This window comes from Physeter macrocephalus, chromosome 18, assembly GCF_002837175.3.
Source record: "Physeter macrocephalus isolate SW-GA chromosome 18, ASM283717v5, whole genome shotgun sequence".
NCBI classification, from domain to species: Eukaryota; Metazoa; Chordata; class Mammalia; order Artiodactyla; family Physeteridae; genus Physeter; species Physeter macrocephalus.
Window position 1 is genome coordinate 68,812,858 of NC_041231.1, and position 14,993 is coordinate 68,827,850.

At 56.0% G+C, this 14,993-nt stretch overlaps 2 protein-coding genes across 5 annotated transcripts in view; one reads left to right on the forward strand and one right to left on the reverse strand.

Annotated features, from left to right (window-relative positions):
• Positions 1-14,993, forward strand: part of ITPR3 (inositol 1,4,5-trisphosphate receptor type 3) — a 71,537-nt gene that overhangs the window by 22,821 nt on the left and 33,723 nt on the right. For 3 of the 4 annotated variants that reach the window (XR_008615807.1, XR_008615808.1, XM_007128850.4), the window contains exons 3-15: positions 4,293-4,414; positions 6,047-6,133; positions 6,651-6,809; positions 6,997-7,095; positions 8,374-8,457; positions 9,069-9,215; positions 9,469-9,564; positions 10,122-10,172; positions 10,372-10,514; positions 11,538-11,637; positions 11,730-11,890; positions 12,544-12,685; positions 14,201-14,362. Coding sequence is in view for 2 of the 4 variants with exons in the window: in XM_007128850.4 (XP_007128912.2) it covers positions 4,293-4,414; positions 6,047-6,133; positions 6,651-6,809; positions 6,997-7,095; positions 8,374-8,457; positions 9,069-9,215; positions 9,469-9,564; positions 10,122-10,172; positions 10,372-10,514; positions 11,538-11,637; positions 11,730-11,890; positions 12,544-12,685; positions 14,201-14,362 (1,553 nt within the window). In the remaining 2 variants the exon portion in view is untranslated. Of the gene's footprint in view, positions 1-4,292; positions 4,417-6,046; positions 6,134-6,650; positions 6,810-6,996; positions 7,096-8,373; positions 8,458-9,068; positions 9,216-9,468; positions 9,565-10,121; positions 10,173-10,371; positions 10,515-11,537; positions 11,638-11,729; positions 11,891-12,543; positions 12,686-14,200; positions 14,363-14,993 lie in introns of those variants that run through there. The other variant, XM_055080086.1, reaches the window with a different exon arrangement.
• On the reverse strand, positions 1,459-2,786 carry LOC102992300 (ubiquitin carboxyl-terminal hydrolase MINDY-1-like). The gene is given in 3 exon segments (XM_055080087.1): positions 1,459-1,878; positions 1,880-2,537; positions 2,539-2,786. Coding segments are annotated over 3 exon segments (906 nt in total). The 5' UTR covers positions 2,706-2,786; the 3' UTR covers positions 1,459-1,797.

Below are 14,993 nucleotides of genomic sequence, written 5' to 3' on the forward strand. Positions count from 1 at the left end.
CATAGTCACACCTTAATTTCTCATCCTGTCAACTCCTGCAGTGCTCTGCTTCACGTCTGCCTTCCACCAACCACGTGTCCTTTTAGTTTTACATCAAGACTGAATAAGCTTTGCATTCTCTTCTGTAACCGCAGTGGAGTCTTTGGCGTTCTATAAGTTGAGTCTAAATGTTAAAGATTAGAAACAGATGTTTACATGATTTATACAGAGTTTATGTGTAATTGTGGCTGGATAACTATTCCCTGTGCTCTGTTCTTGTCTCGAATCCCCTGCTAGTGCTTTGCAATCTTGGTTGGGCAGCAGAAGCATTTGGGATTGGGGGTGGGGGTGGGGTGTGCCTTTCACGATGCATACCTGCAGGCCTTGCCCCCTACCAAGATCTGTGGGGGAGCTGAGAGTTTGTATTGCTGAGAGTTTGTATTTTTTTTTTTTTTTTTGGTACGCGGGCCTCCCTCTGCTGTGGCCTCGCCCGTTGTGGAGCACAGGCTCCGGACGCGCAGGCTCAGCGGCCATGGCTCACGGGCCCAGCCGCTCCGCGGCATGTGGGGTCCTCCCAGACCGGGGCGCGAACCCAGTTCCCCTGCATCGGCAGGCGGACGTGCAACCGCTGCGCCACCAGGGAAGCCCGAGGGTTTGTATTTTTTAAATCTTCCCCTGCCCCGGATGATTCTGTGCAGTGGTAGTGAGTTTTTGAGTATTGCATACCTTAGTTTCGGGGAATGTCAGCTGACTTTGATAAAGGAATATCCTCTTGTCTGCAGCCTCACCAGCCCTGTGCCCCCGCACCCACAAGTGCATTCCCCCCAGCACACACAGTCCTTACGGAAGGACACCCCCCTGGACCCAGACTTTTCTCTTGGCCTTTGCTGCCGCTGGTCCTGCGTGGGCCCGTCTCCTGGCTACCCTTTCACCCTCTCGCCTCTCTGCCCTTCTGCCTCAGAGTTTGGTGAGAAGGAAGGTTCTGGCCCCTCTTGGGTTTTGGACAGGGCCGCCTTTGGACAAAGAGCACAGCAGAGTAAAAGCATGGAGATGTGCATTGCTCATAGGGGTGGGCCACAAACATTTTAGGGGGCTCAGATCATTTATTCATTCAACAAGCATTTTTTTTGACTTGTGTTTCTCTTCTTTTTTTGGAACCATTTTTAAAAATTGAAGTATAGTTAATTTACAATGTTGTGTTAGTTCCAGGTATACAGCACAGTGATTCATTTATACATAATGTGCGTGCGTGTGTGTGTGTGTGTATATATATTCTTTTTCAGATTCTTTCGCATTAGAGGTTATTACAAGATATTGAATATAGTTCCCTGTGCTATACAGTAGGTCCTTGTTATTTATCTATTTTATTTTTTTCTCAGAAAAGAAGTTTTATTTCCAAACCCCTAGGAAGGCATTACAAATAATGGAGATAGAAACCCAAATTAAACCCTGAAACAAACAGATGGCTGGATACCGGTGGGCCTGCAGGAGCAGAGAGTAGGGGAGATGTGTTCTAGATAGGGACCTCACCCTGGAGCCTGAGTCTGTATATTAATGTGACTGTTCTGGGGAAGGGGAGTTGGGAATCAGAAATCCTCACCCCACCAACCCCAATGTTGCCCGGGATGGTTGGGAGGAAGAGGAGGCAGCACGTGAGGGCAAAGACGTCACCAAGTCTGACCTTGGCATTTACTGCCTGCTCTGATCCCCAACATTCCATAAATAAGTTACCCTGCATATCTCAAGTTGAGCTGGGGAGCAAGCAAAATAGCCCCAACCTCTGAAAGCGCAGGCAAGGCAGCCTGGAACTGAGCGGGGCTACAGGAGGACACAGTCGGACTCTTGCTTCGGCCTTTGCCGACCCTCGGCAGCTGGGCGTCCAAATGCGGCTCCTCTCCCCCTGCGGTGACAGGGCCCGTGCTGACGCGGGCTGGGCTGCTTGGTGCTGTTGGTACGCCTCTTGCTGAAGTTGCTGGGCCAGCTCCAGGTCGCTAAGACCCAATGTGCCTCGCGACGGCTGCTGCTGCTTCAGGGACAAGGCGATCAGGTAGTCCTGGTCCACCTGCTGTTGCTTTTCTGGGGAGCCACTCCCACCTTCTCCTCCAGGTCCCTTGCCCAGGGAGTGACTTAGGTGAAAGTCAGAGTCACAGAAACAGCTGTCTCCATCCACGTTGTGCAGGCTCTCCCACACCACTTGCTCCTCCTGTAGAGAGCCCTGGTCGGTGACCAGTAGGTACAAGTGACCCTTGTGCTTAGTCATAGGGCTAAACTGGTTGTTCCGGAAAAAGACGCTAAGTTCGCCCTCCTTGGCAGCTGTTGTTAGCTCACACAGACCATGGTAGGTCAGCTGTGCGGCAGTGGTCTCCAGGAACTGCTCTGCAGTCAGGCCTTCTGTCACGAGGTTGGTGTCACTGGAGTGCTTACAGGTGATGATCTTCTCTACCAGCTGGTTGTAACTCAGTTTCCCAACTGCACTCACAGCCTCAGGACTCTGTAGATCAACAAGCCAGCCATGGTACAGAGGTATGCCTAGTAGGTCAAAGACACTGCACTCAGGTATACTCAAAATCAGAGACACCTGTGACTAGCACACTGACATCCAGACCTGTGGCCAGTTTAGGCAGCACTGTCATTGCATTGTCCACATTCCGCTGAAAATTAAGCTGAAGTCCTTCTGACTTCTCCTGGGGCTTGATGGACAGAAGGCAGTCTCCAGGATGGGCCATGACCTCATCTGATGTGATCACTTCCTTCTGAGGTGGCAGCTTCTATTTATCTGTTTTATATATAGTAGTGTGTATATGTTCATCCCAAACTCCTAATTTATCTCTTCCCCCAACCCCCCGCCATCCCCTTTGGTAACCGTAAGTTTGTTTTCTGTGTCTGTGAGTCTCTTTCTGTTTTGTAAATAAGTTCATTTATGTCATTTTTTTAGATTCCATATGTAAGTGATATCACATGGTATTTGTCTTTCTCTCTCTGACTTACTTCACTTAATATGATAATCTCTAGGTCCATCGATGTTGCTTCAAACGGCATTATTTCATTCTTTTTTATGGCTGCGTAATATTCCATTGTGTATATATACCACATCTTCTTTATCCATTCATCTGTTGATGGACATTTAGATTGCTTCCATGTCCTGGCTATTGTAAATAGTGCTGCTATGAACACTGGGGTGCATGTATCTTTTCAAATTAGAGTTTTCTCCTGATATAAACCCAGGAGTGGGATCAACAAGCATTATGTGACATATATATATGAAGGAGGCATGAGGCAGGGCCCCATCTCTGTGATCTGCTCCCCCAGGGGCCCCTGTCCAGGTTCCCAGCACAACCGTCTTCCTGTGTTTCTGCTGTGGGAGCACTGCTGATTGTGGAGGCACTGCGGCCTGGGAGGGGTCTTAGAGGCTGTGAGCTCAGCCCTGTACCCTCCTGGGATTCCCTCCTGTGACGGGGAGCTCACTGCCTCCCAGCACGGCTCATGCTATTGTCACGCCCAGTCCCCGTGCCAGCGTTTCACCGGGACCCAGAATCCTCTATCCCTTCACATCACACTTTAGAATAGGATTTTCCAACACATGCCTCCTTTCCAGAAGTAGAAAAATCTGACATCTTTTCTGGAGTTTGGGCTTATGAAAATCATGGATGCTTTATCTGTGTCCAGAATAAAAATCAGGTAATAAAGAACCTGTTTCTGGAATTTTGATTGGCGCTCTCTTAGGTTGAGTTCTCTAGAAGCAGAGTCTACAACGGGAGAATTATTGAGGAGGGGTCCCAGGAGGAGTGTGAGGGCGCCGAGCAAGGAGGTGGTTTCGGGGGAAGAGAGGCCTCAGGCTGATCCCACAGGGACCACTGCAGGCGGTCCCCTTCTCCTGCCAGTGGATGGAGGACACCCCTTGGGGGCTGGGGGGAATGTAACTTCCCAGGCATCTGTGGGCAAGATGGGGGTGGGCCAGAGAAGGATGCTGATGTGAACGGTCAGCTGCCAATGTCCACAAAACCTGGACACAGACAGGGCATAGGGGTGGTGGCCCAGGGCCCTCTGATAAATCTCCCGTGGGGAAGAGGGCACGTGTCTGCCTCCCAGGTGAGGTCCCACTCTCAGACCTGCTTCTGGGCCCCTCCATTCTACTCAGCACAATCCAGGATGCTCCGAGTTCCACGGGGGTCTTCTGACCCCTGCCTCTCTACCCAAGAAGGGCGGGAGGGTGGAAAGAGGTGGGGAGAGCAGAGGTGGACTTTGGGGGCAGGGCTGCAGGCCAGGGGAGCCCCGCATGAACCGAGCTCCCTCCTTTTGCCCTCCCTCCTTAGACTGCCTCTTCAAGGTGTGTCCCATGAACCGCTACTCGGCCCAGAAGCAGTACTGGAAGGCCAAGCAGACCAAGCAGGACAAGGAGAAGATTGCCGACGTGGTGCTGCTGCAGAAGTTACAGGTGTGTGTGCACAGGTGTGTGCGCACGCAGGTGTGTGTGCCCTGTCCCAGGGCACGTGGCTCAGTGAACTGTGGACTGCACTTCAGCTGCCAGCCAGGCCTTCAGCTGGACACCACAGTGCAGTGAACGACCTGTGCAGCTGTACATGAAGTTACCAGGGGCTCCTGGAGGGAGCCACTGTCTCAGTGGCTCCAGCGAACCTGATTTAAGAACTAGTCTTAACCTCACCCCTCATTTCATAGAGTTGGAGCCTGGGGCCCTTCAAGGGGACTGGGCCATTGTGGTCATCCCGCGAGTTGGCAGTGGGGCTTAGACGGTCCCTGGGTCTCTGGCCGACCTTGGTGTGTGGTGTGAGGGCCTGGTGGTTGCTCTCAGGCCTCTCAGTTTACATCCTGGGCGGTTCTCTCTGGACAGAGCTCAGGGCGTCCAGCCCAATCCCCATGGAAAGAGAGTGGGAGGCTTGGCTGTGGTCAGCAACGTTGCAGCCTGCTTCTGAGACCCTCCCCCGGACCTGGGGCCGTGCCCCGCCTCAGACCTTGCTTCCCGGTATCCCCTTCTCTGAGGACGTGGTGTGAAATGGGGAAAGGGTGGGCCCGGGTGGGCCCCACCCACAGCTGTGAACTGGGCTGGAAAGAGGGGGCTGGGTGTGGGCTGCTGAGCTCTGTTATAAATAAGGCTGTCTCTCATCCTGGGCTGGGGGCTGTCACAGCTTCTTCCTGCTGCTGCCACAGGCCCAGGCTGAGCTGTGGATCTGGCTGGGCGTAGGGCATCCATGCGTGTGCAGACACTCAGAACCACACGTGGTCACACAGCCGTATACTGTAGGTTTGTGGAAGGTCACGTGGTACCTGGCATGGCTCCCCAGCAGCCATCCTCCCACCAGCCTCCGGCATGAGGCCTGGATAATGGGACTGAGGAGATGAAAGGGTCAGAGGGGCCACTGCTCTCAGAGAGAGCCGGTCTGATGGAGGAGACAGAGCCCCCACCTCCAGGACCCCCCAATCTGATGGAGGAGCCACAGTGTATCCTCGGGCAGCTTCCAGTCTGATGGGACAGAAGAACCTAAAAAGGTGTCCTCAGTGGGATGCAAACCAAATCCTGGAGGTATCAGGGTTGGATCTGTCAGAGTTGGACGTGGCTCGTCAGGGAAGGCTCCCTGGAGGCAGTGGGCTAGGAGCACACACACACAGTTTGGGGAGGGAGGGTCACAGAGGAGTGAGGGTGGAGGGGAGGAGGAAATGCCGCCAAGCACACCTGCCGGCGTCTGGGCTGGGCCAGTGGTCCCCTGTTGGGGCACCAGGAGTCTGGTGAGGCAGGGGCGTGAGGCACAACCTTAGGTTATCTGCTGGGGGTGTTGGGGCGTAGGGGGCTCACAGGCCTGCTGGCTGCCCCCTCCAGAGGGAAGTGGCGAGGCGGGGCCCGAGGGGAGGGATCTGGTGCCGCGGGCTGCATGCTGTACACACTCTGAGCCTCATTCTCTTGTCGGTAGTGGGAGGAACAGGCCAGATGGCCTCAGGAGGGTCACTCTGGGCGCAGTGCCAGGACCTGCGTGTGTGTGGGGGGGTGGGAAGATGTGTCCCTCCAGGAGAAGGCTTCTGGGCCCGCCCTCCACCTCTGTGTGTGTCTGTGCAGCATGCGGCCCAGATGGAACAGAAGCAGAACGACACAGAGAACAAGAAGGTGCACGGGGACGTCGTGAAGTACGGCAGTGTGATCCAGGTGTGACGCCGGGGCAGGTGTGGGGGTGAAGGGTGCCAGTGACGTGGCACCAGCCAACCTGGGACTGTCTCTGTGACTGCGCGTCTGCCTCTACGTGTGCCTGTTGCTGTGTGGCCTGAATGGCTGTGTGCACGGGTGTGTGTTCAGCACTGTGGCCACCAGCACAGATTCTGGAGCCCCGAGGTCCGGGTTCACATCTTGGCTCTGTGACCTGGGCAAGTTACTTCACTTCCTTGGGCCTCTGTTTCCCCAACTGGACAATCAGGCCAGTGATAGTACTTCCCTCTGGTTGCTGTAAGGTTCCTCGAGCTAATACTCGTAGAGTGTTTAGAACAGCGCTAGCTCTTTGTGTGATCACCCGGGTGCTGGACTGGGTGTGTGATTGTGTGTGTGGCCGTGTTTCTCAGTCTGTGTGTCCAAGGGTCCAGTGTGCCCCCCAGTCCCTCCCTTTCTGATGGGCTGGCCTCCTGGGGTGACCTCACCGCCCGCCACTGCTTGGCCCACCACCGCCTCGCAGCTCCTGCACATGAAAAGTAACAAGTACCTGACCGTGAACAAGCGGCTGCCAGCCCTGCTGGAGAAGAACGCCATGCGGGTGACACTGGATGCCACGGGCAACGAGGGCTCCTGGCTCTTCATCCAGCCCTTCTGGAAGCTGCGGAGCAACGGGGACAATGTGAGGATGGGGCTGGGGGGAGGGGCCTGCTGGAAGGCGCAGGCCACGGCGCAAGGGGGGCTTCTCCAGGGTCTTTGGTGTGGGGGCTGCATGAGCTCATGCCTGTTTCTTAGGGGGCAGACTGGCCAGAGGGAAGCCTGGGGGCCCGGCCGTCCCCACCCTCACTTTGCTCCATCTGTCCCCATAGGTGGTTGTGGGGGACAAGGTGATCCTGAACCCTGTCAACGCTGGGCAGCCTCTGCATGCCAGCAACTATGAGCTCAGCGACAATGCCGGCTGCAAGGAGGTGAGCGGGGCGCTGGGCTGAGGTAGGCTGGGGTCTGGGGCCCCTCACGGGAGTGCTTGCACCTGGACAAATGTCTCCCGAGCAACAAAATACAAAGAAACTCTAAGGGACTAAACCTACCCGCACCCATGCACAGTCAGGGCAACGATGAACAATAAGATACAAAAACGCTGAAAACCAACTGCCACTTCTGAGGTCCCAGGAGCAAAAGCCAGGTAACTGCACATGATTCCCGCACCACCGAGGGGGCGGGCAGATCGCCTAAGCCACGCCTCTGACCTAACCCATGGATCCGCCCCTGACCTCAGCCTATTTAAGGGACCAGCTTGCCCGGCCTCAGGGAGCAAGCAAGGGCACCTTTTCCTTGTTTTCACTCCCTCGTGCTGTAGCCTTGCCTGAATTTCTCATCTGGCCTCTTATCTATTTCTCCTGATTAAAGAGGCCAAGAACCTGGGTCGGTAACAGGGTGGTGGGCTGATATAGGCTGGGACCTAGGACCCTTTATGGGAGTGCTTGCCCTTGCACCTGGACAAACACTCACAAACACCTCCTCAGGCAACAAAATACAAAGAAACTCTAAGAGACTAAAAGGAACTGCACGCGTGCACAGTTGGGGCAGGTTGTGAACAGTAAGGTACAAAAAGGCCAAAAAAACCAACTGCCATTTCTGAGGTGCTGGGAGCAAAAGCAGGGTACTGTGCATGATCCCTGCGCCAGGCACCACCAAGGGGGTGGGCAGGCCACCTAAGTCACCCCTCCGGCCCCACCTATGAATCTGCCCTGCACCCCCACCCCCCCGCCCTATATAAGAAGAGTGAGCAGGGCCACCTGTGACTTATTTTCCCTCCCTAGTGCTGAAGTAGGAGTCCTGCTAAAGCCTTGCCTGAATTTTTCATCTGGTCTCTTATTAATTTCTGTTGATTAGAGTCCAAGGACCCTGGGTGGTAACAGGGCCAGCCTGGCAGCGGATGGGTGTCCACGTATCCCCCTCCCCCCAGGGTTGCTTCCTCCAGTCCTGTCTACAGCTGGAGGGGCTGGGTGGGCCTCCCTGCTCCCTGCCTGTCTCCCAGTGTCTGCCCACATTCTCCACCCCACTGGGTGGCGGCCCCAGGGCAGCTGGGCTGGGGTCTGGGGGCCCTGGTTGGGAGAAGACGCCCCCCTGTGCTCTCATGGGGGCTGGGCCGGCCTCCCCTCACCCTCTTCGAGTCTTAAGCACCGGCCCACTTCCCAGCAGCTGGGGGCCTGCCCGGCCTCACGGGTCTCTGTGCGCTTCCCCAGGTCAACTCTGTGAACTGCAACACCAGCTGGAAGATCAACCTGTTTATGCAGTTCCGAGACCACCTGGAGGAGGTGTTGAAAGGGGTAAGGACTGGGAGCTCCCCGGCAACAGCCCCGCCCCACCCCCACAGGTCCCCCTGCCTGCCTGCCCCCACCTTCTGAGCACCCAGCTCTGCTCCCTCTCTGGCCCTCCCCTCCATGCTGCCCCTCCTCTGCACCCCCATCCGGCCTCCCTCCACTCCCACAGGGCCCCACCCAGCGGCCCCAGCCGGTCCTCCCCTTCTCTTTTCTCTGGCCTCACAACCCCCCTGTCCCTCCTCTCCCAGTCCCGGCTGCTCTCACTTTGCTGTCTTGCTAAGGGGGTGGCAGTGGACTGGGGTTCCCCATCCCCCCACCGTGGGGTGGGCCCAGATTCTTTGAGCACCCTGTGCCCTCCCCGACACCTCTCCACGGTTCCAGGCCAGGCCCCCTGCCCTTTGCCCTGTGCCCTCTTGGGCAAGGATGCGAAACTGTCGGGTCGGGGCCTGTAGGACATAAGGAGTTGGCAGGAGGGGCCGCCCTCTCGGAGGGCTAGGTGTGCACCCCACCCTCGGCTTGCTGGCTCTAGAAGGAGCTGCGCCAGCATCTGAGACAGGTGGGCTCCTCCCCCCGGGAGGGTCCTTGTCCGCCCCGAGCCCACACCCCTCCGCCTGCAGGGAGACGTGGTGCGGCTGTTCCACGCGGAGCAGGAGAAGTTCCTGACGTGCGATGAGTACAAGGGCAAGCTGCAGGTGTTCCTGCGCACCACGCTGCGCCAGTCCGCCACCTCGGCCACCAGCTCCAATGCCCTCTGGGAGGTGGAGGTCAGATCCCTGCTTCCGGCGCCTGGGCCCCAGCCCTCCTCTGCAGCCCTGGGCTTCCCCCGCTCCTCCTCTCCTTCTAGGGTGGGAGGTCCACCCCCATCCGTCTCCTCTGAGCCCCTCTGCAGCCAAGGGGCCAGAGAGGGTCCCAGAGCCATCCACCCAGAGCTCTCCAGGCCTGCAGTGCCCCTCCCCACCATGCCTCCCCCTCCCCAGCCAGCCCCTCCTTCCTGCCTGACACCCCTGCACCCGCCAGGTGGTCCACCACGACCCCTGCCGTGGAGGAGCTGGCCACTGGAATGGCCTGTACCGCTTCAAGCACCTGGCCACAGGCAACTACCTGGCTGCTGAGGTGAGTGGGGAGGCAGAGGGCGTTCTGGGAGCTCTGGCTGTGCGTGCACGAGCATGTGTGCCTGGCACACGTCTGCACAGATACATGTGTCTGTGGACCCTGGCTTCTCTGCACTCATGCATCTCCTTAACAAATATTGTCAAAGACATGCATGACATGAATAAGTCTCACAAATAGGACTGTGTCTCCTACTGTGTGCCAGGAGCTGTTCTAGGCACTGAGGATACAGCAGTGAGCATGACTCCCAGCCCTTGTGGAACTTACATTCCACATCCATGTCTGTCTGTAATGCACAGGCTTGTATAGATTGGGGCATTCATGTGTGTGTGTCCGCGTCCATCTGTGGGTCTTTGGAGAGGGGCCATGGAGGGCAGGGCCTGGGGCTCTTGTTGGTGCCTCCTCCATGTCAACAAGGAGTGGCATGAGTTTTGGGGCTGGGATGGGCACCCTTGGGAGGTTGGGGGGGGTTCCTGCCTGCCCCAACCCAGGGCCATGTGTAGACTGTATTTTGGAGTGGGGGTCATGTGGATAGCCCCCCATCTTGTATCTCTGAGCAGGAGAACCCCAGCTACAAGGGTGACGCCTCCGATCCCAAGGCAGCGGGAACGGTGAGGACCAAAGGAGGGTTCCAGGGCCGGGAAGAGTGACTGTGCACAGCTCTGGGGTGGGCAGGGGTGGGGCCGGGGAGGCCACGAAACCCTGGGAGGTGGGCTGGAGGGAGACAGCCTCTCAGGTGGGATCCTGGGTGGTTTCAGGGGGCTTGAGAGGAGGGAGGGGCTCCTGTCTGAGTTGGGGTCCTCACCACAGGGTGCCCAGGGCCGCGCAGGTCGCCGGAACGCTGGGGAGAAGATCAAATACCGCCTGGTTGCTGTGCCCCACGGCAACGACATTGCTTCTCTTTTCGAGCTGGATCCCACCACGCTGCAGAAAACCGACTCCTTCGTGCCCCGGTAGGTAGGCGCCGTGTGCCTGGGCGCCGGCGGGGGTGCCCAGGCTGGCACCTGGACTCCCTGCGCCCCCCACTCCTCTGTCCTCCTGAGGTCCTTTGGCCTCAGGACCTTCCATGAATTGCCCCTCTGGGGATGCAGCTCTGAGGCCTGTAGGCAGCTCACCACCACTGAATGCTTGCCATGTGCCCGGTCCTGGGCCCTGCACCCTGGGTGCCGCCTTGTGCTAGTTCTTTATCAAAATGCCTTTGCTCCAGTGTTCTTTAAAGCCAGTCGGCCTGGGGCTCAGGCACAGGCGGCATGACAGCTTGTCCAGGGTGCATTGGGTGCGACGGCTGGACCTCCTGACTTTTAAGACCCCCCCCACCTACCCCGAGATTCTAAAATGTAACATCAAGAAACTTCCTGGGTGTCAAGCAGGCTTTAGCATTGACTGGCTGGCTGATCTCAGGCAGCTGACTCTGTCACTTTGCCCCAACTTCCTCACCTGTGAAGTGAGACTATCAAGTTGCCCGTCAGCGGGGCTGCTGGGAGAATTAATTGAGTCACTGTAGGTCCACGATCCCTTATCGGAAACTCGGGGCCAGATGTATTTGGATATTCAGATTATTTTTCATTTCTGAGTGTTAATTGTATTTCATAATCAAAGACATGAGTATTTCCGCCGTGAAACACATGCGTGTTGACACTAAATGGGAAAGTTTAAATAGCCTCATTTGTCCCCGGGAATTTGGGTCCTGAGCTTGTAATTAAGCCTGGGCTTTCAGAGCTTGGTTCTGGGGAGAGCTGGCAAGGCATGTGGGCCTGGGAAAGCGCAGCAGTTAGTACAGGGCCTGGGGGCCGTGTTGCTGGTCTCTCTTCTCTGGCTCAGGCTCCTCACCTGGAGGGGACCCGTGCCTCTGTCCCACGGCTGCTGGGTGTGGAGGCAGGTGGAAGATGGGAAGCCGCCAGGGGTTAGAGCGGGCAGACTTCCGGGTCGCGCTCCGTGGCGCACTCCCCCTGCTCTGTCCGCCCCCCTGCCTGCAGGAACTCGTATGTCCGGCTGCGACACCTCTGCACCAACACGTGGATCCAGAGCACCAACGTGCCCATTGATGTCGAGGAGGAGCGGCCCATCCGGCTCATGGTGTGGGCCCATTGGGGCTAGGGGGCTAGGCTGGGGGCTGGGCTGGGGCCCAGGCTGATCCCTGAGTGCCCTGCTGACCTCTGTCCCTGCAGCTGGGCACATGCCCCACCAAGGAGGACAAGGAGGCCTTCGCCATCGTGTCGGTTCCTGTGTCTGAGATCCGAGACCTGGACTTTGCCAACGACGCCAGCTCCATGCTGGCCAGCGCCGTGGAGAAACTCAACGAGGGCTTCATCAGCCAGAATGACCGCAGGTGGGCCTCAGGGGCAGTGTTGCTGAGGTTTCCTGAGAGCCCTTGTCCTCCTGGGGCCTGTGTTTCACAAACAAAGGAGTCACAAAGCAGAATCTGGATAGGCTGGGTGGAGGCAGGGTGATAGAGGTGGGGACTGGTCCCTGCGGGGCCCTGGCTGACCTTGGGCCCCAGCCTCACTGCTCACATACTCCAAAAACTAGCCTTGTGATGGAGCCATCATTACCCCTGTTTTACTGATGGTGGGATTGAGGCTCAGAGAGGTTAAGAGACTTGCCCAAGGTCACACAGCTAGGAAGTTGTGGATGGAAATGCAGAGCCCTTCGCATCAAACACCCTGCCTGTGCCCTATTGGTTCTTTCCAGATCGGAGTATCCTGAGATTCTTTTTTTTTTTTTTTTTTTTTTTTTTTTCCTGAGATTCTTTGTCTAGAGGGCACTTTGGGTCCAGGGTGCGTGGGGTGAGGGGTGTGTTTGGAAAGCAGTTCGGGGTGAAGCTGGGAGAGAAATGGAAGGCAGATGATGGGCTCTGTGCTGTGACAGCAGGGCCGGCATGTGCGGAAGGGCTGGTTGCCCCAGGGGGCATGTGACGGGGGTCCTGGGGGGTGCCCAGGGTCGGCACCTCACACTCGTCACCCCTGGCGTCCCTTCGTGAAGATTTGTTATCCAGCTGCTGGAGGACCTGGTGTTCTTCGTCAGCGACGTCCCCAACAACGGGCAGAACGTGCTGGACATCATGGTTACCAAGCCCAACCGGGAGCGGCAGAAGCTGATGAGAGAGCAGAACATCCTCAAACAGGTGGCCATGCACATGCATGGGGTTGGGGGTGGGCCTCGGGGAAAGGCCAGTGACCAGGGAACAGGACACCTCTTTTTTTTTTTTTTTTTTTGGCTGCGTGGCCTGTGGGATCTTAGTTCCCTGACCAGGGATTGAACCTGTGCCCCCTGCATTGGAAGCACGGAGTCCCAACCGCTGGACCGCCAGGGAAGTCCATTCCTGCTTTTTTTTTTAAATTTTGGGAACAGGACGTCTTGTGAACATGAGCTTGCCTTTTCCCATCTCCAGCTGAGCTGCAGTCTCCCTTATGTTTCTCATCAATTCTTTTTAAAAATTGAAAAAAAAATTATTTTTTAAAAATGTTGATCTTACCACCTCTTTAAAAAAAAACAACACCTGCAATATTTATTGCGCTCTTAGCATGTACCAGGCACTGCCCTAAGTGCCCTACATGAATCGACTCATTTGATCCTCCCAACCTGGGGAGAGCTTATTTATTAATCATTATCCCCATTTTACCCATGAGGAAACTGAGGCACGCAGAGGTTGGAGTAACTTGACCGAGAATCCACAGCTAGGAAACAGCAGGACCAGGATTTTCACTCAGATATCAGGCTGAGAACTTGAGCTTTTTTTTTTTTTTTAAATAAATTTATTTATTTTATTTATTTATCTTTGGCTGTGTTGGGTCTTTGTTGCTGCACATGGGCTTTGTCTAGTTGCGGTGAGCGGGGGCTACTCTTCGCTGCGGTTAGCGGGCTTCTCATTGCAGTGGCTTCCCTTGCTGCGGAGCATGGGCTGTAGGCACGCGGGCTTCAGTAGTTGTGGCATGCAGGCTCAGGAGTTGTGGCTCGCAGGCTCTAGAACGCAGGCTTGGCGTTTGTGGTGCACGGTCTTAGCTGCTCCGTGGCACGTGGGATCTTTCCAGACCAGGGCTCGAACCCATTGTCCCCTGCATTGGCGGGTGGATTCTTAACCACTGCGGCACCAGGGAAGCCCAAATTTGTGCTTTTTTAAAAAGATGTTTTTCTAAATTTTTATTAGGAAAATTTTCAAACGTTGAGAAAGTATTGAAAGAATAGTACAACGAACACTGCCTGAATTCACTTGTTACCACTTTGCCAGCCTGGCTTTATGTAACCCTACATCCCCACATCCATCCTTTTGGACAAGGCAGGCCTGTGTCTGGTCTCTTAAGCTCTGGCCACACGGGCCTGGCCTGCCTTTTCTCTTAGCCTCAGACCCCTGAGCTGTAGTGAACCTTAGCGCTTCCCCCAGAGACTGAGCCAGGCCCAAGATCTGAGTTGGGATTAGAATTCACGTAGGGGAGGGACAGGCTGAGGCCAGCGTTGGGATTCCAGCCAGGAGAGGGGAGTGGTTAAGGGGTGGGCGGGGGTCATGGTCTAGGTTAGAATCAGCTCAGGGTTAATGTCAGGGTGGCTTCCAGGCAGGGTCAGTTTGGGGCTTAGGATTCCTGGGACAGTTAGGGGTGCAGGCAGATGTGGGGATCCCTCCTGACTCTCCCTGCTCCCCTAGATCTTTGGCATTCTGAAGACCCCGTTCCGTGACAAGGGGGGTGAGGGCCCCCTGGTGCGGCTGGAGGAGCTGTCGGACCAGAAGAACGCCCCCTACCAGCACATGTTTCGCCTGTGCTACCGCGTGCTGCGCCATTCCCAGGAGGACTACCGCAAGAACCAGGTGGGCTGCCCGCCGCCCTGGACTGCTGCCCCTTCACCTGCTGGCCAACTCGCTCCCTCCCTCACTCCTGCTCTCATTCACTCAGCATGTGTTCACCAAGGCGCACCCACGGTGTGCCAAGCGCCGTCTCAGGCCCCAAGGATGAGGATGCTGCAGGGAACCAAACCAGATAGTAGGGCTGTCCTCACAGCGCACAACCTGTCTCCATCCTTAGAGGGGCCTCGTGCTGGGTTTAATACTCCACTGTGGCTGTCTTGAAATTCTTAATTTTTGAACAAGAGTCCTGCTATTTCTTTTTTTTAAAAAATATTACCTCTAGTTTACTTATTTATTTATTGAAACATAGTTGATTTACAATGTTGTATGAATTTCTGCCATACAGCAAAGTGATTCAGTTATACATATATATACATTCTTTCTTTTTTTTTTTCCATGGGAACTTTATTTTTATTTATTTATTTATTTATTTATTTATTTTTTGCGGTACGCCGGCCTCTCACTGTTGCGGCCTCTCCCGCCGCGGAGCACAGGCTCCGGACGCACAGGCTCAGCAGCCATGGCTCACGGGCCCAGCCGCTCCGCAGCATGTGGGATCTTCCCGGACCGGGGCACGAACCCGTGTCCCCTGCAT